Source organism: Dama dama, chromosome 23 (assembly GCF_033118175.1).
Source record: "Dama dama isolate Ldn47 chromosome 23, ASM3311817v1, whole genome shotgun sequence".
In the NCBI taxonomy this organism is placed as follows: Eukaryota; Metazoa; Chordata; class Mammalia; order Artiodactyla; family Cervidae; genus Dama; species Dama dama.
Window position 1 is genome coordinate 79,074,301 of NC_083703.1, and position 23,674 is coordinate 79,097,974.

Here is a 23,674-nt window from a genome sequence, read left to right on the forward strand (position 1 = left end):
AAGGCTTGACAATCTACATCTAGAGCATGCAGTCAGAGTCCCAGAGAATCTAAAAACATTTTCCCAAGATCACAGAGGAAGACATAGTCAAAGCTCCAGTTTAAGCCTCTTGCTTCTTCCACACCTCTACCTCATGTCTTATCTTACTAATTTATTTAAAATAGGTTCAAGAAAATATTTAATTCATGGAATGAGTCTACAGCAGTGCCTGGTCTTCCATGAATATTCAGTGCGTGGGCGGATGAACAAATGGAAGGATAAATGAAAGAATGAACAAGGAGTTTTATTTCAAAGAACCCTCGTATGTTCAAAGTAGCTTTGAAGCTGCAAATGCATGAATTTGGGTCACTGTGTCCTGATTTTTCACATGCAGGAGGAAACATTAATCTAATCAGGATAGTCTTTCCTGCTAAGTCCAGAACTGCTAGAAGCTAACATTATCAACTGGACTTAATTAAGCATTTGCAATGAGGTCAATTCTAATCCTTCTCTATTAGAGCAGTTCCAAGGAGAGAGGGGGACAACCCCACAAACTCCATCAGTGCTACAGCTTAACCTGAACATACAACTCAACTTATACTTACATCCTCACTATGCAAGCAAATCTCTAGTCATTCTTTATAATGACATTGCCCCTTTAAGTCCCTCTAACCCTGCAATCTCGGGGTGTCCAAAGTGCCTTTATTTCTACCTTGGCTACAGTTCCAAGATGCCTTCAAGCTTCTGCCTACAACCAGGGTGCCCTCTGTGTTACATATTCTTATTCTCATATTCTGTTTAAAATTGTTTAAAGTTAGAAAAATAAGGCTTATTGAAAAATCACTCCACCCCTGTATTAATCAAAAAATAGTGAGTAGAAGATTCAATGCAATACCCCTAAGTACCAACTTCTAACTTTGTTTGCTTCTAGAACAATTAGAATACACTCTTAAGACTCAGACCACTGGAATGAATCTGACATTCTGCACTTGAACTTCAGCCCCTGTGGAGTTATCCACACTCCCTGAGATAAATATCATCATGAGACTTCTTTGAATGACCCATCCTCTCAATCTAATAGAAAACTCTTGGAAATATCTCACTGGCGGGCACAGATTGGCACTTGCAAGGGGCGGAAGGACTCTAACCCATCAGAACCTCTCAGATCAAGCCACATAATAGAGAGGAAAGGGTTTCATATACAAAAAAGTCTCAGATAAATGCCTCACAATCATATCTTACATTAATGTTCCTCCTCACTCCCAATCATGACACAAGTCATGTTTTGGAGATGGATCCAGGAGTTGATTAGAAAGAACAAGGGCATCAGGAATCTCAAATTCTGGTTTCCAACTTGGTCATGATCGAGCTGGGTACTGATGGGCGTGTCTCTTCACCTCTCTGAGCCCCGATTTCTCACCCTGCAGCAGGTGGTGTTCTTGATTGGCAGCCCTAAGGTGGCTCCAGGAAACTTGAGCCTCAGAGCTCCGTGGCCAGAAGGCCTTTGAAATGACCGCACATTCTGTCCACAGCTGGGAGTAGCCCCTACACAGAGGCAGTCATTGAATATGTGAAACCCAGAAACTCCTGTTCTTACGGGACACTGACCGACCTATGATGGCACTAGTGTTCTCAGAACCTGTCCTGAAGACCAGAAGCTCCGTTCAGCCCATTTCGGTCTGGGGTGCAGGGGAGTAGGGGGATTTTGGCATTCAACATTTTACTTGAAAAAAAAAAAAAAAAGGCTTGCACTTGCTAAAAGCAAATAACACTTTAAAAACCACTGGAGTAATGGTAACAGCAAAAGGCTTTGATTCTTCACCTGATAAAATAGTATCTGCTCCCAATTGCTGTGCACCTCATTTTCCTTATCATTGAAATGAAGACAAATATATAAACAAACCAGGTTTGGGGGGGAATTGCCTGACATAATTCAGAGAGAGAGCGTATTAGAAGCGTGCCAGGCACACAGCAAGCCTCCTGGCATGCTGGTGACGAGGATCGCCAGTATCATCACTCTGACATCTACTGGGAGCTCAGTCTCCTAGCAGCCAGCTCATCAACCAGGAAGCAACAAAGTGCTTCCTCTACAATGATAAGATTCCCCTGATAACAATAACAACTGTCTCTTTCATGAGCTCCAACTTATGTAGGTTCTTTGTTGAGTTTGCTATATATTCTCTCACCTAATTCTTAAAAAAAATTAATGAGGTAGGTACCGTTATTATCCTCACCTCACAGGTAATGAACCCAGGCGCAGAGAGGTGCTCAATGAGGATGAAGATTCTGATTGATTGGCAACGTCTGCCTTGGGCATAGCATCAAAAAGGTGCTCAACGAGAGAGAACCCTGCGTGACTAGTGATGCCTGATCTGGGCACAGCAGGATGGCAGCCACTCACATGCCCAGGATCACACGGCCTGTGAGCCAGGACTCAGGTCCAGACCGGGAGACCCCCACGTCTACACACTTCAGTCCGCCAAGATTTGAAGCTCCTTGAAGATTCCGGCTCCCACACTTTCAGAGGGCCTCCGTATCACTGATTGCAATATCGAAACACACAGCAGATGCCCACCAACATCAGTTCTTCTTATAAAAAGACAGTAAATCTCATGTGTTGAAGCTACCTTTGTGCTTACTAGAATGTCAGCTCCACGAAGGCAGACTGTCTTTCCCATTTTGTTCACCCTTTTCTCCCCAACACCTGTTGAGAGTACCTGGCGCACAGTGGGTGTTGGATAAATACTTGTTAAATAAGCGAATGAGTGAACATGCCAGGTGCCTTAGGAGCCATCACAGGCGCCCCAGGACTGCATCCTCCTAACAGCCATCCAGGAAGTCAGGTACCCTTATACCCACTTTACGGATGGGAAAACTGCCACCCAGAGATTCTCTTCCCCAGAGAATTTCGAGATCTGGCAGCCAAGAACAGAGATAGCCAGGATTGAAAATCAGCCCAGCCCACCCCGAGTCCCATGCTCATCACCAGAAAACCTCCTCTGAAAAGCGGGCCGCGAGTAAATCCTTTCCAGAGCCGGACTCACCCGCAGATGGGAATGGCGGGCACCAGCTGCTTGGGCCAGGTGGGCGGCACCAGCAAGATGGACTCGGGGGCCGAGTTCCTCCTCTCCTCCTGGTCGCAGGGGCCCAGGAACTCCACGGCCGGGTAGAGGTGGCGGGGCAGGCCGGCCTTGGGCGGGGCGGCGGACACCGGCGACGGGTCGGGGCTGGTCTTCCACATCTTGGGGGGGATCCCACAGGGCGAGTCGCTGGCGAGGCTGTTCAGGGCATCCATGAGGACGGCAGGGCCGGCCGAGGGGGGGTACCCGGCGGGGGCGCCGTCGTCCCGGGGCTGCGGCGAGGGGCTCCGCGAGCGCTGGGGTGAGGCTCCGGGCAGTGGGGCAACCGAGGCCCCGGCACACGAATGCCGCCGCTTGGTGCCAGGCGACGAGGAGCGGGAGGCCGGACGGGGCACGGGTGAGTGGCGGCCCAGGCAGCTGTCCTCAGCGAGGCCGGTTCGAGGTGACATTATTGGCGAGGTTCTGGGGGAATAATGAGCAGGGATGTTTTGAAACTGGGGGCACAGGTCGTCGGGCCCGCCGTTGTTGGGCGAGACGCAGGGCGAGGTGTAGGGGGAGAAGGTGTCGGAAATGAAGCTGGCAGAGGAGCCGCTGCTAGCGGGGCTCAAGCAAAGCGGCTCGCGGTACCCCTCGAAGCCCGGCACGGGCAGCGTGAACCTCGGGGTGGCCGCCACCCCCGGCAGGGGCGGCTGCTCGCCCAGGAGGCCAGTGTCTCTCACGCGGAACGGCCCCCCTGCCTGTATCAGTTCGTGGGATGGAGTGATCTCGATCCGAGGGCTCAGGCCCGAGGCCCCCGGTGGCTTGGCCGGGCTCAGAAAGTTCTGGGGCCCCACCCTATCCGGCTCTCGCAGCCGGCCGGGGGGCTCGCCAGAGAGACTGGCCAGGGGGCTGTATGGCTTGAGGCCATAGTCCAGGACATCATCGGGGTAGAGTCCGGAGGGTGGGCTGGCCACCTTATGTGCGCTCGGTTCTTCTGGAAAGAGAAGGAGGGAAGGAGGGGTCTTTTTAAGCCTCTAAAACACAACTCCCCATGCAGAGCAATCACAGGTTGGGTTTTGCCTCCTGTTTTCTTTTCTTTTTTTTTAAATCCCCACCGCGCCAAACCCCAAAGCTAGAACCTCCTTCTCTCACAGAAGGAAATTGAGGCGACTTGATCCCAGGTTCCCTGAACAGAGACCAAAGCGGGGAGAGTTTAGCACAGGAGCACGGCCGGCCCAGCGTGCAGCCTCAGCCAGAGACCTGGAAGGCCGGCCGCCCGAAGGCTTCCAAACTTCTGTCCCTTAGAGGAGGTGCCCTTTTATTTCACAATTCAGTTCACGCCATCATATTCACTGGCCACTGAAACAAAAGCTTCCCCAAACAATACTTACCCTGATGCACTCTTATCTATCCTCCTGTCTGGGGTTACTTTGTTTAAATGCTGGTCATAACTCATTAAACAGATTTCCTGTCCCATCGGTGGGTCGTGACCCACAGTTCGAAAAACACTGACCGAGGCCGGTCTGATCATCCTCCCCGTGTGATGCAGCGGCAGGAATGCAAGGGGGAGGCCACACCAGCTCTGGAGCCCTCTCTGGGCTCAAATCCTAGATGTTTGTGCCCGCGTGTAAAACGCAGCTTCATTTCCAGCCCAGACTCCCGAGCCATCTCTCATCTCATGCCATTTTGCAGATGAGGAAACTGAGGTCCAGGGAGGGGAAGGGAGTCACCCAAATACAGAACAAACAGGACTGGAAATTCCACAGATGAGCTACTCGGCCCCCAAAAGACAGCCATAACTACAGAGCTCCCAAACTAGTAAAATCAGTGGATACAAAATGATCCAATTTTTTCTTTAATTGTGGCCACCTAACTCAGGCTTCTGCTGCCATCTTGAAAGAACCCACTGGCTGGAGGATGAAATTAGCAAGGGAACTACTGTTTGTTTCCACCCCCCCCCCCATCCTGCCCCTCCTTCAAGCTCGGAGAGTCAACAGAGACCCCCCCACACACACAAACACACACACACCCTCTCCTTCTACTGGGGTCAGCCTCCACTCTTTCCTGCCCTTAAGCCCAATCCATCAGCTAAGTCTGACTCCTCTATTAAAACAGAAACAAGTCAAGTCACCTGCCGCCCCCTCCTGCCACCCTCGCCCACTGAGCCAGTCGCCCCCTCCCTGGTCTGCCCGTTTCCACACTCCCCTTCTCTGCTCTGCTCTCCATGCAGACGTCTATTGAAATGTCCACTGGAAAGTGAAATCCAGCTCAAAGGCTGTCCCCGAGATGTCCCCAGGACAGCCCTCAGCACGGGCTGGCCCCGGCCTGTCTCCCCACCCGCCTCTCCCCAGGCTGACCCCGCACCAGCCCTGCTGACTTCGTCGCCCGTTCTTCAAGCAGCTCCTGCTGCGGAATCCCCTCTCCCTGGAAACTCTCTGCCATGGCGACCTCCACCTGGCTGCTGCCCTTCCACTCCTTCACACGCCTGCTCAGTCAGCAGCTCCCATGACCGGCCCATCAAAAAGATCATTCTCCACCCCGTTTCCCGGCCACCTTTTCTCCACTAACCCCTGTTAGCAGCTCATGTCACATCAGACCTTATCTATTTAGAGACTGCATCCTGCTAAAGGGCAGGCAAACACCAGCCCGTGGACCGAAGCTGGTTGTGTGTGTTCATAAAGTTTTATCGGAACGAAGGCGCCCCTGCTCGCGCACACGGAGCCCGTGGCTGGCGTTTGCGCTGTAGCAGCAGCATCGGTGGCCGTGCACAGAGATGCTCCTCTTCCTCTCCGCATTTTCTGGGCCGGCCGCCCTGGAGGAGATGCTGTCTGGTTTAGCTGAGCTGATCTTACAGGGTTTGCGTGGTGCCCCTCCTCAGCTGGGAGCCCAGAAATGACTTTCCGCAGCTCCCGGGGTCAGGATAACCTCAACTAGGCCGGCCAGGCGGAGCCTCTGCTGCCCCTCCGGCCTCTCCTCTCTCTCTGGACTCTGGCCGAGCTGGCTGGTCTTCTCAGAAAGTGCCAAGCTCTTTTCTGCCTCAGGACCTTTGCACTTGCTGTTCCCTTGGCTCAACAGCTCCTTCCCCAACCCCACCCAGCCCTCTTCTCTGGGTAACTGAGGCCACTCCTTCACTGGAGTTTTGCTGAAGTGTCACACGCTCCCAGAAGTCTTTCCAACCTTCTAGACGAGATCAGACCCCACGCACATGTCCCTGCTCTGCTCCACTGCGCTCCTCACAATTCTAATTCAGTAATTCTCCAGCTACTTGCTTATACCGTTGGCCTCTCACCCAGCTCCCTCAGCCCCCACTGCACCCCTAACGCCTGGACAGGATCTCCCACAAAGCAGGCCCTCCAAGAATATTGTCAGTCTGCTGAATAAATGAATAAAGCACGAAATATTTAAATTGCTACCCAAAGATGCCAACATCGAAACCAAAAGGTAGACAGACAGAACCTCAAGAGGGGGTGATTTGATAATATCAAAATTCCAAACACATGTACACTTGAAACCACGCAATGGCACTTTCAGAAATCTCTCCTGCGGGTATACTCCTGTGTGCAATGTGATGTGTTCATAAGTTTAATTAGTCCAGCCCTGTTCTTAATCCCCCTGAACTGGAAGTAACTTTCTATCCATTGGCTGGGGATGGGTTAAATTCTGTCGTTCATACAGTGAGATATAATGCAGCTATAAAAGGGTGGAAAAGGTTCTTTTTGCATTGATATATAATGACCAGCAGATAGTGTTAAAGATGCACACAGTATGCATAAGATAGAAACAGAGGGTGAGTGTGTACACACACTCACACACACACACACACAATGCTGATGGGTACATAGGTTTTTCTCTGGACGTCTCAGGTAACAGGGACCTCCTCCAAGGAGAAGAACTAAGTATTAATAACGGGGCAGAGGCAGAAAGGAGACTCTGATTTCTGTATTATGTTGAGAGTAGAAATACAATTTTCAATGGACATGTTTTTATTTTATTCCGTTCCAAGGGGAGCAGAGTGACGTGAGATGATCTCGAGTAATGACACCTGGTTTGGGAAGCAGGGAATTGAGTCCCAGTCCTCCTCTGCCACAAACTAGCTGTGTGACCTTGGAAAAGTCCCCCACTCTCTCTAGGTCTTGACCGCCTCATTTGGAATAGGACAATATTAAACCCAATCTGTCTCCTAGGCTGCTTCTGGCTCTGAAATCTTTTCATTTTTCTAGCTAGAGTCTGTAGGGTCTAAGATTCTCGTAAAGCTGCAGTTCATTATCAACTTGCATTTGGGCCTGCAAACACACACACACACACACACACACACACCCCTTCCTGAGGGGTAAGAGAGGACAGATTTTTAATCTAGGAAGAGATCCAGGTCAAATCCATGTTTGACAACAGTCTGCAAAACAAAACACAGAAAGCCTCTTAGCAAAAATTCCAGCCTTATCAGAAAAACTGAGCTGCATCTTAACAGAAACACCCTCCTCGGGCTGATGTGAAAGTCACAGAAAACTTAAAAACACACATCACTCAGACTCTTGGGCAGCGATGAAAAACAGAAAGGCCAGTCTCCGCTGAGCAAAAGCATTTAAAGTATTTACATTGGTTTTAATTAATCCAAGCAGTAGAGTGTCTTTTTCTTTTCTCTCCCCGGGATTTTGAAAGTTTACCCACAAGCAAAGAATATGGAGGTAATTTATAATTATTTAATTCTCAGTCGCCTGGGCATTTGACAGTAATTCTCACAGACAAAAGGCTCCTCGTTCAGCTATCCCTTTGAGTAGCGAGGGTTCCTCGCTGGGTCTGTAAATCGCTGCCACCCTTGCAGACAGCTCCCCTGCAGCCCGCGCCATGCCCACGCAGCCCTGGGCCAAGTTTCTTTCATTTCAGAAGCACCCAATTCTCTCAGAAGGGTTTCCAAAGAGCTTGCTTTTCTCACCACTTGCATGATCTTTGCTATATTCATGTACCACCAGTGAATATTATTTACTTAATATTTCTATTTAAATTCATTCACATATGACTTCTTTTTTTTTTTTTTAAGGAAACTTCACACTGCTGCCACAAATGGAAAATCAGTGTCACCTCCATAAATAGAAGGGAGGGTAAAAATACAATCAAAATAAAAGTTACTAAATTCAAGTGAGACACCGTTGCTAGCCCAAGTCTCCCAGCCTCAGGCCCACGTTTTTCCTCCTCGATGCTCATTTTGTAAGTAAGGCCTTATTTCTACAGATTTTGAATGTGCAGCTCAGTGAGTTTCGCCCAATGTTCTAGTCCCTTGTATCCATCACCACAATCAAGATGTAGGACATTTCCACTACCCTAGAAAGTCTACATTTTTTCAAAGCTGGAAGTGGGAGGAGGAAATGGCAAATGTCAGGAAAGAAAGGCATTAAAGATACAATGACGCCTGATGGAGGCCTCACTCCTTCTAAGGAGATTAAAGGGAAGCAGCTTTGCCAAGAGGATGGCCCTCTTATGTAATGTGCCCATAGGAGAGCATAAAACCATCTCACGTGCCGTGGGAGGCACCTGGCCCACACTCGATGCCTCAGTGTTCAGAAAGAGACGGAGTGGAGCAGAGATAGGGGATTCAGAGGTTGCTGCTCTCGGTCCTCTGTGCCTCCATGCCTTTGCACATGCTGTTCCCGTGGCTCAGAACACCCTTCCATACCTCTTGTCCTCACTTCTCCTAGCAAGCCACTATTTGTTCATTAAGATTTCACTTGGGCCACCTCCTCCTGAAAGCCCTCCCTGATTTTCCCTAGGCTGGCTCAGACACTACAGACTCTGCAGGGTGGCCAGAACTTACAGAGTCATGTAGGGAAGTCTATCAAGTACAGACTCACTTCTCTGTCTCCCTGCTAGACTGTGAGCTTTCTGAAGACAGGCTAAGGTCAATGATAATAACAGTAATAACAACAGTAGCAGCAGCTAACATTTATTGAGAATTTATATGGCAGGCTCTGATGTAAGTACATTACATGTAGTCCATTCCTTAATTCTCACAACCTATGAGATGGGCGCTGTTTACTCCCCTTTCACAGATAAGTTAACTGAGGTACAAACAGATTAATTAACTTGCCTGAGGTCTTGCAACTTGAACCCAGCAGACCTGAGACCAGGGATTCTCAACCTTGGGACTACTGACATTTAAGTGAAGTGAAAGTCGTTCAGTCATGTCCGACTCTTTGCCACCCCATGGACTATACAGTCCATGCACTTCTCCAGGCCAGAACACTGACATTTGGGGCTAGAAAATTCCTTGCTGTGGAGGCTCTAGGATGTTTAGCGGCATGCTGGCCTCCGCCCACTAGACGTCTGTAGCATCCGCAGTCCTTGCTCAGTTTGAACAAGCAGAAGCATCCCAGGCTTGCCAAACTTCTCCTGCCAGGCAGAACTGCCTCCAGCTGGGAACCACTGCTCCAGGCCCGACAGCTCCAGGGCCTCCCCCGGGGCCTGCACACGGCCAAGGCCCCAAACACTGCTGGGAACATCAGCCCATGAGTCACACCTGAACTGACTCAGAAACGAGACGGCGGCTCCCTGGGAGCCCTGGCAGGTAAATCGCTTCTGCAACAGACATCTGAGAGTCCGCGTAGAGAGAGACCACCGCCCTCCCTTTTCCATCAGGTTCTCAGGGGCTCACCCCACATCCAGGCACCATGAATGTTTGGGGGGACCTCTGGCCACTCTCTGAAACCGGAAGACGAGAAGGCTGGAGTGGCCACTCCAGCCCCACCACAGCAGGGCGTCTGCATGGAGATCTGGGTCTCGGTCAATACACGGGGATAGAGGCCCCCCACTCCACGGCCTTGCCCCCCGGCTGTGTGACCTGGGGGACCTCTGAGTCCTCATGTATAACACAGGGCTGAGGTTGGTGACAGTACCCACCTGACACCTCATCTCATGCACATGAAGCCCAAAACACACAAAATAAACACTCAATAAATAAGGCCTTTTGGTATATTAGTATTATTATTATGGAAAGAATTTTCATTTAAGTTTCTCTGCTTTCATTTGGCTTCCCTGGTGACTCAGGTGGTAAAGTATCTGCCCGTGATGCAGGAGACCTGGTTTGATCCCTGGGTCAGGAAGATCCTCTGGAGAAGGGAATTGCAACCCACTCCTGTATCCTGGCGAATTTCATGGACAGAGGAGCCTCGTGGGCTACAGCCCCTGGGGTCACAAAGAGTCAGACACGACTGAGTGACCAACACTTTCTGTTTTCATTCCCTTATTTTACAACTTAAAGTGTGATACACACCAGCCCCCCCGGGACTTCTTTTAAAAAAGAAAAAGGGAAGAAACCTTTATAAAAATAAAATGGATCGGTCAGCACTTTGAATTCTCTTTTTCTGCTAGCCTTCAGGAAATACGTGGGGTAGGTAAAGAATGCCTCTGACACTCCTTCCATTCCAGGCTTTGTCCTTCTTCTGGGCTACCTGGGAGCTGATCAACTAAATCTTACTAAAGTGTTAGTGTCACACTAAGTTCAATGGACATGAGTTTGAGCAAGCGCCAGGAGATGGTGAAGGACGGGGAAGCCTGGCGTGCTGCAGTCCATGGGGTTGTAAAGAGTCGGATATAACTGAGTGACTGAACAACAAAGCTAACTGCAACAACAAAAGTGATTCTCCGTAACACATCTCTACCGCTCACTGGACACCAAGAACCACTCTATGAATTTAACAGAAACTGGTGTTTGTCTTACAGGAGCCCTTCGAAGCAGGCGATAGTGTCCTCATTTTCTAAATGGGGAAAGTGAGGCTCAGAGAGGGTGATTAATTTGCCCAAGATCACACAGCTGCTAAGTGGCAAAACCAGATTTGGTCTCAGGAAGCCCAGCTCCTCCAGCCCCGTAACTCACAAAAGGGAATATTTCCTGGATCGTGAGGCCTTCACCCCAACACAGAAAACTGAGGTGTCCCCAGGACAGGAACTGCTCCGGAGCCCCATGAGGAGGTAGGCTGCCCTAGACAACGGAAGACACAGATTCCTTTCTTCTGGAATACTCATAATCCCTCCGTTTGCCCCAGGATTGAGTCAACGATTATTTAAAAACCTCACTCTGGCCACACGGAGCTCTCTGCCAGCTCCTGCCCTCCTGAGCCTCCGGCGGGCCTGCTGCTCACCCTGAAGGACACACGGCCAAGTCTGAGGCCGCCGCCAGCGCCAACCCACCGGCCAACAGATCGCTTTTGAAAAAAGGAACAGCAAGAGAACATCTTCTCTCCGCCGAGGACAAGCGGGTGGAATTTTCAGGAAGCAGAAAAGAATGACCAAAATAGAAAGCCAGCTCAGGAAGCTCCAGGAGGCGTCTGTCCTCAGGAGGGGGAGGGGCTGCGCAAGCCGGGGCGCTGGGGCTTCAACATTTAACAACGCGGAGAGGAGCCAGGATACGCCCGGCACGGAGGCCAGACGCCCCTCGGGCCGGCGGCCGGGCCCCAGAGCCACGGTCCACCCCAGTCTGAAGCGACAGACCCACCGCTCACACCCCGAGGTGGTGGGAGGCCCGGGCCCCGGGTTTGAGACATCACAGTCTGTTGCCATGGCAACAGCGTGAAGATGCCACAACCTGGCGGCTCATACGTGCAGCAGGAGGGTGGGGGAGAAGCGGGAGGGAGGGGTTCCCGGGGGTCCCGCCCCTCCCCTCCATCCCTCTGCTCTCATAACCCCCTGTGTGTTCGGGCCTGCAGGAAACGTCAAGAGGAGCCGAAGCTGGATGGACTTCGCATCTGGCGGCTTGCACCACCTATAGGAAAGACCTTCTTTGAAAAGTTACAGATTGCACTTTGAGTAACACATTCAGCGCCTAGCAAACTTTCCAACGGGCCCCCCATGCCCCTACGCCCCCCAGCAGATACACATGCGGGCGGTAGTTTGGATTCCCGATCAATGAATCGTGTGTGTTAATGATGACGGGGAGAATCAGGTGGTCACACCCGTCATTCAGAGATGACACACACAGACGCAGGGCGTGAGAGGTGAGAAATTCCATCCAGCTAAGTCAGGTCCAGAGATGCCAGCAAGGGAAAGAAGGCAGTTTACCATCCTGTCTCGTTCAACGTGGAACCACTGGAAAAAGCCACCGTGACTGCCGTGCTCTTTGCTGACCCTGCCCCGGCTAAGACAGCTGTCTACCTTCACCAGACAGCACAGAAAGCAGCACCCGGCCCTGCCTCCCAGGCAGCCTGCCACGAGACCAAGCGCCCGAGACCCAGGACCCAGGACAGTGTGCAAGCTCCAAGTCTTACAGACTGGCTACTGGCATGGCTGTCTGCAAAAACACATGCACCCGCGTGTCTTCCTTTTGGAGAGAAGTGGACAGGTGTGTGGAGTCTGCCAGCCTCAAGTTCAGCTTCTGGATGGGAGGGCAGGGCCCAGGCATCTGACATACATGAAACCCCACCTCGTCCTCAAATTGGGAATGGAAAGAACCGGGTGGAATCATTCCATGGGGCCCTCATGTTTTCAAGAACTTCAGAGACCTTCCCATCTTCCTTCATTCACTGCGCCTCGAGCTCTCCTGTGTACTATGTGGCTGACAAGCACCTGGAAGGCAGGTACCATCTACTCTGTGTCACCGAGGGGGCCAGGGAGGCTGAGCGGGGTGGGGATTCAGCCCCAGTCACAAGAACAATCAGGGCAGGGACTCTTCTGGTGGTCTAGAAGACTTCGCCTTCCAGTGCAGAGGCGTGGCTTCCATCCCTGGTTGGGAAGCAGAGATCCCACGTGCCTTGCGGCCAAAAAACCAAAACATAAAACAGAAGCAAGATTGTAACAAATTCAATAAAGGCTTTTAAGAAATGATCCACATCAAAAAAAAAAAAAAATCTTTTGAAAGAAACCAGGGGCAGAGCTAGGGTTCAAACTGAGACATCATTTAGATGCCATAAGATATTGGAAGTACACCTTTTTACAAATGTGCATCCACCATTCAAGACACAGCATTTCCATCCTGCCAGATGGTTCCCTAGTGGCCCCACCCAGCCAATAACCCTCATTCAGGGGGACCCACTAGCCTCCCTTCCCTCACTATGGCCTGGGTTTGCCTGCTTTGACCATCACGTAAATAAAACAGTATGGAATGTACATGTACATGATGTAAATCTCAACCTTATGTCTGAGATTTAACCATGTGGTATGCAGGTATGGTTTCTTTTTCATGGCCGTGTAATAGTCCATAAGATGCCGACATCAGACTTGGCTTATCAGTCACCATGCTACACTGCCTCCGTTTTTCAGGAAGACAGCCCTTTGAGATGGAATTTGTGCCTCAGAGAGGTCCCTCTCTAAGAGCAGACAGTCTCTCCGCATTTGTCACACGGCACACAGCAGAGTGTGACTTCCGGCGACTTCCTTGCCAAAAGGAGAAGAAAAGATCTGGTCAGAAGAATCAACCAGAAACAGACCTCAGATGACCCTCCCTCCGAAACAAGGTGCTCGCGGCTAAGCCAACTCTCTGTCCAGGTCCTGCACAAGGAGACGCGGGCAGGGGCCCAGCTGCCTTCTCTGCTTTGATTCCTCCAACTCACTCAGCAAAGACCCCCTCACCTTTATACCAGTGCCTCAAAGAGCTGTGCCCCTCACTGAGCCCCACAACCCCTGACACAGCGTGCAAAGCTGGTTTCCACTTTTCTTTCAGCCAACTTGAAATCCAAGTGCAAACTTCCCCTTGAAGACAGTGGGGGCCCCTGGAACCCCTGGCCAGGGGCAGAGACTTAAAATTAATACCTGATTGACAGATGGCTTCTTTATTTACACTCATCCCCAGGAGCTTTCACTTCAGTCCCCTATTCCCGGGGGCGGGACCACGTCATCAGAGGCTCCTGCCAACCCCGGGCATTAATGACCTCCTCCTTTCTCCATGGCAACAGAGATGAGGTCACGGGTTGTGGATTTCACACCCGGAGCCCACCTTCTCGGGATCACGCAGGTAAACAACCCCTTTCTGTGGTCTTTACAATAACTTTGGCAAGCACTGCAGACGTCAAGGCTCCCCCCACCCCGCCCCGCACTCATTTAACAGTCCACCTTTCTCAGCACGCCCAAGCAGGTTTGTTTTGATAAGGACCTTTATAAATCCTGAGCTTTTTCAGGCAACTTTCTTACCTTCAGAAAGCTCACTCAGGCGTGGCTCAATTAAAATTCACATAGAAGCACTGGCTTTTAGAAACGCATCTTATTAACTGAAACAGGCCCAAGTGGGAAAATGCTCTTTTTTCTCAAAACCTCAGGTCAGGACGCACAGAGGGTCCCAAACGCCAACTCAGGGAAAGCAATCTCTCTGCTGTTCCTGTAGCGTCCTCTCTACCTTGGATATATTTCTCTGCAGAAGAAAACAGAACTAAAAGTCTAAGGCATAGAACTTCAGACCTAAATGCCAGTTTGTAAGGGACGCAAGGGACAGAAGGACACAAAACACCACCACAGGGACCCCATTGGCAAAATAGAGGCCAGTGCAAGAAAAATGACCCTGCTTCTTCAACAAAGGCAAGAAAACAGACTGGTGGGGATTTTTATAAAATAAAAGAGATCTAATGGCCATGTCAATGAATTCCAATGTTAGGCTCTTGTCTGGATCTTGGTTCAAACAAATTAACCATGAAACGACACTTGTAAGACAAGCAGGAAGTTTAAACAGTGGACATTTGAAGTTAAATATTATGGCTTTGGGGGCTTCCCAGGTGGCACTAGCGGTAAAGAACCCGCCTGCCAATGCAGGAGACTTAAGAGACATGGGTTTGATCCCTGGGTCAGGAAGATCTCCTGGAGAAGGTCATGGCAACCCATTCCAGTATTCTTGCCTGGAGAACCCCATGAACAGAGGATCCTGGTGGGCTACAGTCCATAGGGTCTCAAAGAGTAGGACACGACTGAGTCAACTTAGCATGCAATACAGCTTTTTAGGTTTGGTAATGGTATTGGATTTTTCTCAGGAGCCCTTATATGTGAGAGCTACATTCTATTTATTAGTAAAATATGCTATCGTCTGCAATGTGATTTAAAGCAAGCAGCAGCAGAGATGCAGAGAGCATGTGGAGGTGGGGGAGAAATAAGACTGGCCTTCAGAGGGTAACCGTTGAAGCTGGGTGCTGGGAACAGGGGAGCTGATGATACCATTGTCTCTACTTTTCCACATTCTGGACAAAGTTCAGGAAAATGTCACAGGCCGTTCCTCTTGCTCTGGGGGGACCCGCGGCGGGCTCTCCTCCAGGTGGGAAAGCTGACACACCCCAGAAAGAGCCCCAGGGCGAGTCCTGCCTTCTGCCCGGAGCTCGGTTTGGGACCAGTAAGTAAAACCCAACCTCACACCAGCCCAGGGAAGCCCGGTCTGGCCGGAGCTCCGTGGAGCCTGTGGCTGTTTCCTGTGCTGGGGAGGGAGGAAAGAGGAAGTCCCTTCATGGGGGGAAGCCACAAGACATCCATCACGCTGCCTTCCCAAGGCTGCCTCGTTCTGGCCCAGGCTCGGGGTCCCGCAGCGCCGGGGCAGGACACCTGAGAGGGCCCCACCTCTCTGGGAAGCAGCCTCAGGGAACCTTGCAGCCTGAGAGTCTGGACAACTGAGAAAGCTTTTGCAGCCGGCCTAGTTCTGGGGCTGAGGCAGGGGCCCGTTCCCGGGCAAGCTTTTCATCAGAGCTGATCCCTACACAGGGCTGCCCCGTGGCTCAGTGGTAAAGGATCCACCTGCCAATGCAGGAGGCAAGGGCTCGATCCCTGGGTCAGGAAGATCCCCTAGAGGAGAGCACGGCAACCGACTCCAGTATTCTCACCTGGGAAATCCCATGGACAGAGGAGCCTGGCAGGCTACAGTCCACGGGGTCGCAAAGAGTCAGACACGACTGAGCATGCATGCGGATCGCACATAAGTTAGATATCATGTTATGATGCCGACCGAAGCCCCATGGCCAGCGACTCATCCCCAAAAACCGTCTTCTCTTAAGGCTCAGGATTCCTCAAAGGCCAAGGCAGGGACTCTCCCCTCCAAGGACCCAATGCTCTCAAGAAGTTGGGTGAGCCAGACGGTGTCTCAGAGCCCACCCCCCTGCTCCCACCCTGCCGTCCGACCTTCACGCAGCCTGGCTGCCCACACTCAGTCACACCGCCTTGTGGGACCCTGCCATCACCACCCCCATTTCACAGATGAGAAAACACAAGCGGAGAGGATCAAAATCACCTGCCCGGAGGCAAACCACTAAGAAGGGATTATGCAACTTCTCATCCATTTATAAGGCAATGATTTATTGCTTGCTTGCTAATGCCAGGTACTTCAGCTTGGCCAAGGTCAAGCAAGTAAGAGACAACTAAGTCAGAATTTCAAGCCAGGATTTCCTGACTTCATGCTTGTTGCTGTGGCTTATTGAGCCAATGGCCGTGGAGCTGCGGGGGACACGTGCCCCGGGAGGCATGCTCGACAATCCACTGGGACGTAGAAAGAAATTTAGAAACAGCAGAACTCCAGTTTATATTCTGTCCTTCCCCACTTGGGTTTTTGTTGCATATTTTATGAGTATAACCCCATTAGGATAGCAGCGAACATACCATTGATAATTATATAGATATCAAAACACCATGGGTGAATGCACCCTATGTTGGCATTAAGGGTACCCAGGAAAGCTGGGGTCACTAAGATTCAGGCTGAGCTGTAGTGCTGACGGCAGGGACGTAGGACCCCAGCTGCCTGGGCTCGAGCCTGTCCTGCCATGTACTTCTCATGACTCAGCAAAAGTGAACTGACCCCCAAGAATTCTGACTTCATGGTTCCTGAGTATGCCTGAAAGATTCTAGTCTGTAGCCAGGATTAAGGACCACTGGCCACCAATGCAAGTGTATTCAATCCCATCATCCTACAGGACTAAAAAGCCTTGGGAGCCAACTCAAATAACACAGCATTAAGATTTTAAGAGCCTCTACTTCTGATCAAGGGCTTCCCTGGGAGGTCAGTGGTAAAGAATCCGCCTGCCAAACACAGGAGACACGAATTCTACCCCTGGGTCAGGAAGATCCCCTGGAGAAGGAAATGGCAACCCACTCCAGTACTCTTGCCTGGGAAATCCCATGAACAGAGGAGCCTGGCGGGCTACAGTCCCTGGGGTCACAAAGAGTCAGACACGACTGAGTGACAAAAACAACTTCTGATCAAAAGCCGAGGGCACCTGAAGAACAGACAGCCTTTAATCTGGGATGACATGTGTTCCATAGTAAAGAATGATTCGGGCAACTTTCTCCCTCGTTCTTTCACCTCCCTTTGACAAGGCCACTGCTCAACTCAGCCCTCATTTCACCTCTCCAGCTGCACCTGGAGACACTATTTGTACAAAGCAGGCTTATTAAGGCTTGTCCTTAACTCGACACAGACGGCAACGTCTCTGAATGTCACATGTGTTTAGCGAACTTGCTTGCTTAGAGTAGAGCTCTATTTTTAGTCAGCACCAAAAAAAAAAAAAAAAAAAAGCCACGATACTATATATCAGAACCTCATTTGTCCCTATTTGTTTACCAGGCTGTGTCCCACGCTGGCCTGGGGGCCAGACAAGGGCAAGACCACATTTCATTCATCTCTGTACTCCCACAGGGCCTGGCACAAAACCAGCATTCAATGAGTGTTTGCTTGAAAGAATGAGGCTTTAATTGTGCCCTGTGAATGGGCGGAGAGCAGGTGGCCCTGAGTTGAAGTGCAGGTGACATTAGAGAATGGGCTACAGCAGGGTCTGTGACTCTGCCTGAAAATGGTGTAAAAGGTGAAGCACGGGCAAGACGGGATAGGCGGTGGGCACAGTATGAGTGGTGGGGCCTGGGGCTTCCCTCATAGCTCAGTGGGTAAAAGAATCGGCCTGCAGTGCAGGAGACCCCAGTTCAATTCCTGGGTTGGGAAGATCCCCTGGAGAAGGGATAGGCTACCCACTGCAGTATTCTTGGGCTTCCCTTGTGGCTCAGCTGGGAAAGAATCCGCCTGCAATGCGGGAGACCTGGGTTCAGTCCCTGGATTGGGAAGATCCCCGGAGAAGGGAAAGGCTACCCACTCCAGTATTCTGTCCTGGAGAATTCCATGGACTGTTTGGTCCTTGAGGTCGCAAAGAGTCGGACACGACTGAGCGCCTTCCCATTCCGGTTTGTCCGGTGCCAAAGGTACGCACATGTGTAGAGTGCTCCTGCAGTATACAGGACCTGAGGCTTTCATCAGCCTTTCAAAGGTCTGTGACCCAAAGAGTTTGAGGATCAGCAGAACAAACTATAAGCAATGGTCAGGAGTCCATTTTCCTTTCTGAAAGGTCAAAGTTAACGCCACATGCATCAGCTTACCAGAGGAGGGACACGCTAGACCCACCGAGGCAGACTAGAAGCAAGCCCTCCCACCGTGGCCCAGAGAAGATCTGGCACCTCTGGAGGTGACCGGGGACCCCCAGAGTCCATCCATCTTTCCCAGGGTATTACAAGTTGGAAGAAGTAAGAATGCATTGAATTCACGTGCACATACAAAGAAATTAAACTTCTGATCTGTCTACCGACAGCCAGCATGCCTCTCCCCTCCAAGGTGGTCTCAGTAGCCCTGGTCAGGGCTCCCATAGCCCTGTCTGCCTTCTTTCTATTACTACATATTTAGCTCTTTCCCTCAAAAGAAAATAAGTTAACTTTGCATGCCTCTAAGCAAATAAATCTGGAAACTCAGAAAGGTGAAATGGATGATTTCCTAGGAAGATAAAGTTTACCAAAACGGACTCCAGTAGAAAGAGAAAATGTATACAGCCCAATTCCCATAGACACAATCGAGAAAGTTATCACAGACCACCACCATAAAAGGCACCAGGTCCAGATGGCTTCACAGGGGAATCCTATCAGAATTTGAGAAACTGGATAGTCCCAATAATACACACATTGTTCCTGAACATAGAGGAGAAATTTAAACTTGACAGCACACCAAAAAGGACATTACAAGTATCACTCATGGTTTAATTGCTAAGCCGTGTCCGACTCTTGCGATGCCATGGACTATAGCCACGGATCAAACCCAAGTCTCCTGCGTTGCAGGCAGATTCTTTACCGACTGAGCCACCAGGTGAATACTGCTAAAAGAAATCTTAAAAAAATATTATCCAGTAGATGCCAGGCCCACCACCATAAAAAAATAATACACAGTGACCATGTGGGGTTAATGCCAGGAACGTTTCAACATTAGGAAATCTATTAATATAAATGATCTTAGAATAAAATCATATTTTTCCATAGATGCTAAAAAGTCTGTGGCCTAACTCAGCTCCCATCCCTAATCAAAACGCTCATGAAAATAGAAATGGATGGATACATGCCGAACATAAACACACATGACTCAATTCTAAAGCTAACGCTAAAGATTCTCCTGCCTGGGTCGGGAACAAGGCAAGGATGCCTACTTTCCACTACCATGTAGATGCTACTGGAGGTGTTAGTCAATGCAATTAGACAAGAAAAACAATTAGAGGCACTGATTTGCTGAGGGCAGGGATTGGGTCTCATTTTCTATTACATCCCCAGGATCTAACACCACAGGAGCTCAATAATTAGATGGATGAGTAAATGACTAGTGACTCACGTGAATTGAGCACCTCTATTAACGAAGTCAAAGGTTTAATAAAAAGCTAGTGACAAATCACACCGTGTTAACTGATTTGAATGGGTTAAGCCATCAAGGCAAACAGCTCTATGGGGTAAGTACCATCATTCAATCACGCGACAGCTGAGCAAACCGAGGTCCAGAGAGATTAAAGGACTTACCCAAGATCATCTTGTCAGTGTTTTACATTCCAGTCTTGCATGGTGCCAGGCCCCTAACTGCTCTGTATGTGTCTCTCATCAAGTGAGGGGACGAGAAGCTCACACAGTAGATCAGAAAGCAGGCTCTGGAGGAGGACTCCCAGGTTCACATTTCAGCTCTGCCATTTACCAGCTCTGCTTTCTGGGGAAAGTTCCTTCACCTCTCTGTGCCTCATCAACCCCCTCTACAAAATGAAGATGACCACCTTCTACCAAGTGTGTACCTTCTATGCTTGGAGGAGTACTACACGGGCTGATAACAGCTGCCACACGCTCAAGTTCCATAAAATAAGCATCTGACTTCCCCCAACTCCCTACATGCCATCACCAGTTCCTGACAATGTCTGTCCCCAGAGCAATCCTCTTCCTTCCTTGGCCTTTTGCCAAGCCCATTGTCCAGAGTTAAAGAGAACACCTCACCAACATATTGTCATATGGGACAAAGCCCATTAGCAAGACACGGGCTAGTGTTGACCCTTGGGGAATTCCATCATTCGGAAGCAGAGAAAAGTGACTGCTATTAGCATCTGGGTGAGCCTGAGCCTGACCCACATGTGGAACAGCTCGCTTCAGCCTCTCAAGGCTCCTGACATCCCTTCTCCCCCTGAGCCACGATGTTTCTGTCCTGGTGCCTTCCCAGCAAGGAGTGATTCCAGATTCCAGAGCACAATTCCTCATCTTTAAGTTGGGCTGCATGTTTGGCAAGGAGTAACTTTATGGTGGAGGAACCTGCCAAAGCTTACCTCAGCCAGGAGATCAAGGCTATCATCAATAATGACAAATCATGTTGATGGTAGGTACCCATGATATGATGTGATGGAAATGGTCACTTTACCTCTGTGGTCTTCCTCCCCCCAAACCCATAGCCCTGTCTAACCAGGAGAAAAACAGAAGACCCCACTGAAAGGACATTCTACAATGTACCTAGTCAGTAGTCCTCAAAACTGTCAAGCTCATTAAAAAAAAAAAAAAAAAAAAGACAATCTGAACAAAGTATGGACTTAGCTTCATAAAACTGTATCATAATATTGGCTAATTATAACACATGCGTTACTAACGAAGGATGTTCCTCCTATGGGGAGCTGGGTGCTGTGTATACAAGAGCTCACTGTACTCTTTACAATTTTTCTGTAAATTTAAGACTGTTTCCAAAAATAAAGTTTATTTTTTTTTAAAGATAGATTCTGGGGCCTTCACCGTGGTCATTTAGACACCCATCTGGCGGCCACCAAGCACCCCTTTGCCAAGAAAAACTATAAAAAGCGCCTCCCATCAGATTTGGCTTGGAAACTATTTCCCCGGAAATCTCCCCGCTGCAGGGAAGAAAAAAAAAAAATCCGTTGATTGTGAATCTGGGAGGGGTGTAAGTATTCCCTCCAAACATGACTTTAATCTTAACGAAGAGCAAGACCACTGATGCTAGAGGGATCGTTTGCAGATTCTTAATTGTATCTTTTCAAAGCAAAGGATGGCCTCCAGATTGCAACTCAAGACGACTGGTCTCTTTGGCTGGCTAATTATTTCCATCTCCAGCCAAAATAGAGAATAATTACTAAGTACCATCTTCACTTGGTATCCGAGTGAAGGGCATCTCTGAAGTCAAAGCAAGCCCCTCACCTAAGGAGTTTCACCTGAAGACGCTGCGGAGGGCAAGTTAAAACTTCTCTGCCTCCGCAGCATCTCTGGGAAACAGCAAACCTGGGCGAGTCCGGAAGAGCCTCCTCCACACACCAGCCAGCACAACCCCTTCCTGCTCCCCCGATGCAGCCAAGCCCAAGTGCATCTGGAAGTCACCAGCAGGCCTGCCCCCAAGGCTTCAACAAGCACTGGCTCGGCTAGGCTGTCAAAATCAGGAAGCCTGGTTGGGTTCTTCTGTTTTTTTCCAAGACAACCTGCTAACCAGAAAAATACAGTGAGGCTGGGTGTGCGACCGACCGCCTCGTCTGACCAAGGCTCCTGTGAAACACGTGAAATGCCGGCCCAGCCCGGGGAAATCCCCAGCCCCCAGCGCGGAGCGCACTTGCAGGTAGAGACTGACAGGTCGCTGAGGCAGGAATAAGCCTGCACCTTCCTGAGACCACAGGCGGGCACCCTGCAAACCCCCACGCTCTGGATGCCTGTGGGGCGGCGGGGGGCCCACTTAATAAAGCTCAGACTGAAGCATGTGAGGTGATGTGCAAATGGCAGCGGCAGAACTCAGGGAGGAAATGGGCCAGCCGCCTAAGAGGAGGGCAAACCACCCTCCAGCATTAGACAGACAACCTCTTCCTTAGAGTCAGCGCACAGTCCCCAACAACGGCTCGCACACGGTGGGGCTCGGAGGTGGGCGGATCCGCTTCACCAGCCCTTTCTGCACCAGTCCCTGCCCAAAAACTCCATTCTTTGGCTTCCTCACCTCCTCCCTCCAAAGGCAAAAGCCATAGCTTCCACCGCGCACTGATGACCAGCCGCGGGCAAGAGACCCGCTGAGACCCCTGCTCCCCTTTGCTCACTACCGGGGACCCTCAGGGAGAGCGAGCCTAGTGCCCCCTGAAGGCGGCTGCAGCCTCCGACGTCTCCCGCCCTCCCTCTCACCTGGGGAGAGGCCACCTCCCCCCACCCCCGCAACTTCAGGCCCCCAGGAAATGTGACGCGTGGGGCAAAGGGGCCCCACCCGTGGCCACTGCCCAGGCCCCAGCCCGGGCTCGGGGGCCAGGCCGGGGCGAGCCTCCACCGACCTTCGATAGGATTCAAATAGTCATAATCGAAGAGGATGGAGAAGTCGAACTCATCTTGGGGGCTGCCTCCAGGCTCGTGGCCTGGGGCGTCCCCGCCGTCGGGGTCGGGCTGCGGCTCCGGGGCGTCCATGGCGCGCGGAGCGGCGGGAGGGCGGCGGGCCGGGGGCGGAGGCGGGCTCGGTGGACTCCCGGGCCCCTCGCCGGGGAGGGCGAAGGGAGCAGGAAGCGGGGCGGAGAGGCGGGCGGAGCGGCGGGGTCACTGATCTCGTGGGGACACACGCGGGGTCCCGGGATGGCGCGCCCGGGTGAGCTGAGCAGCGGCGGCGGCGGCGCGCGCTTCCTGCTCCGGAGGCACCTGTTGCAGCCCGGGGAGGGGAGGCGGGGACAGCGCGGCCCGGCCGGCGGGGCGGGGCGACACCCCGGACCGGGAGGGCGGGGACGGCCGGGAGGAAGCAGGCCGTCCCTGGTCCTGGCCTCACCGCCCGGCGCCGCTCGTAGCCACCGGCCAGGCGCTCGGCGCGGCCGCCGCTCCCACCTTCCCAGCCTAAGCGCTGCGCCCCTGCCGGCCCCAGGATCCGGATGAGACAGCCTCTTGTCTTTTTGCCCTGGGTGACCGGCTGATACCAACAAGGGGGGGTGGGTGGGTGGGGTGGGAGGAGGGGGTGGGGCGCGGTGCACCCACTGCCTTCTCTTGCAGACCTGCGCCTCTGTGACCCCGCAGCTGTGGCTCGATTGTCACCTCCATCGTCACATCCAGGACTTGGCAAACTATCCCAGATACTGGCAAGGCACAAGTCCTACCTGTCTTTCCATCGACACCTCTTGGCCGCCTGACATCTGCAGGGGCCAGCAGGCACCAGACACTCTCGCCTGGGGACGCTTAGGTCCTGGTGGGGGAAGAGTCAGGACCCGGATAAACTCCTGAACAAAGAGCATCCCCCTGGGCTGTATGGAGAGTGCTCACCAGAGATGTAGGGGAAAGGCTGGGGGCGGGGGCGGCTTTGGTCCCCTCACTGGTCGAGGGGCGGGGGGCCTCTCTGGCAAGATGGCATTGGGACGACCTGCCTGCTGGGCAGACCTGGAGGAAGAGTGCTTCAGAGGGGGGACCAAAACCGAGAGATGGAAGAG

General features: G+C 51.4%; 1 protein-coding gene across 5 annotated transcripts in view; it reads right to left on the reverse strand.

Moving 5' to 3' along the window:
- The window catches only part of NFATC2 (nuclear factor of activated T cells 2), a 158,910-nt gene that overhangs the window by 119,443 nt on the left and 15,793 nt on the right, over positions 1 to 23,674 (reverse strand). For 2 of the 5 annotated variants that reach the window (XM_061127515.1, XM_061127516.1), the window contains exons 1-2: positions 22,547 to 22,810; positions 3,024 to 4,032 (exon numbers count right to left, since the gene is read on the reverse strand). In XM_061127515.1, coding sequence (XP_060983498.1) covers positions 3,024 to 4,032; positions 22,547 to 22,676 — 1,139 coding nt within the window. In that variant the 5' untranslated portion in view covers positions 22,677 to 22,810. Of the gene's footprint in view, positions 1 to 3,023; positions 4,033 to 22,546; positions 22,811 to 23,674 lie in introns of those variants that run through there. The other 3 variants (XM_061127519.1, XM_061127517.1, XM_061127520.1) reach the window with 3 other exon arrangements.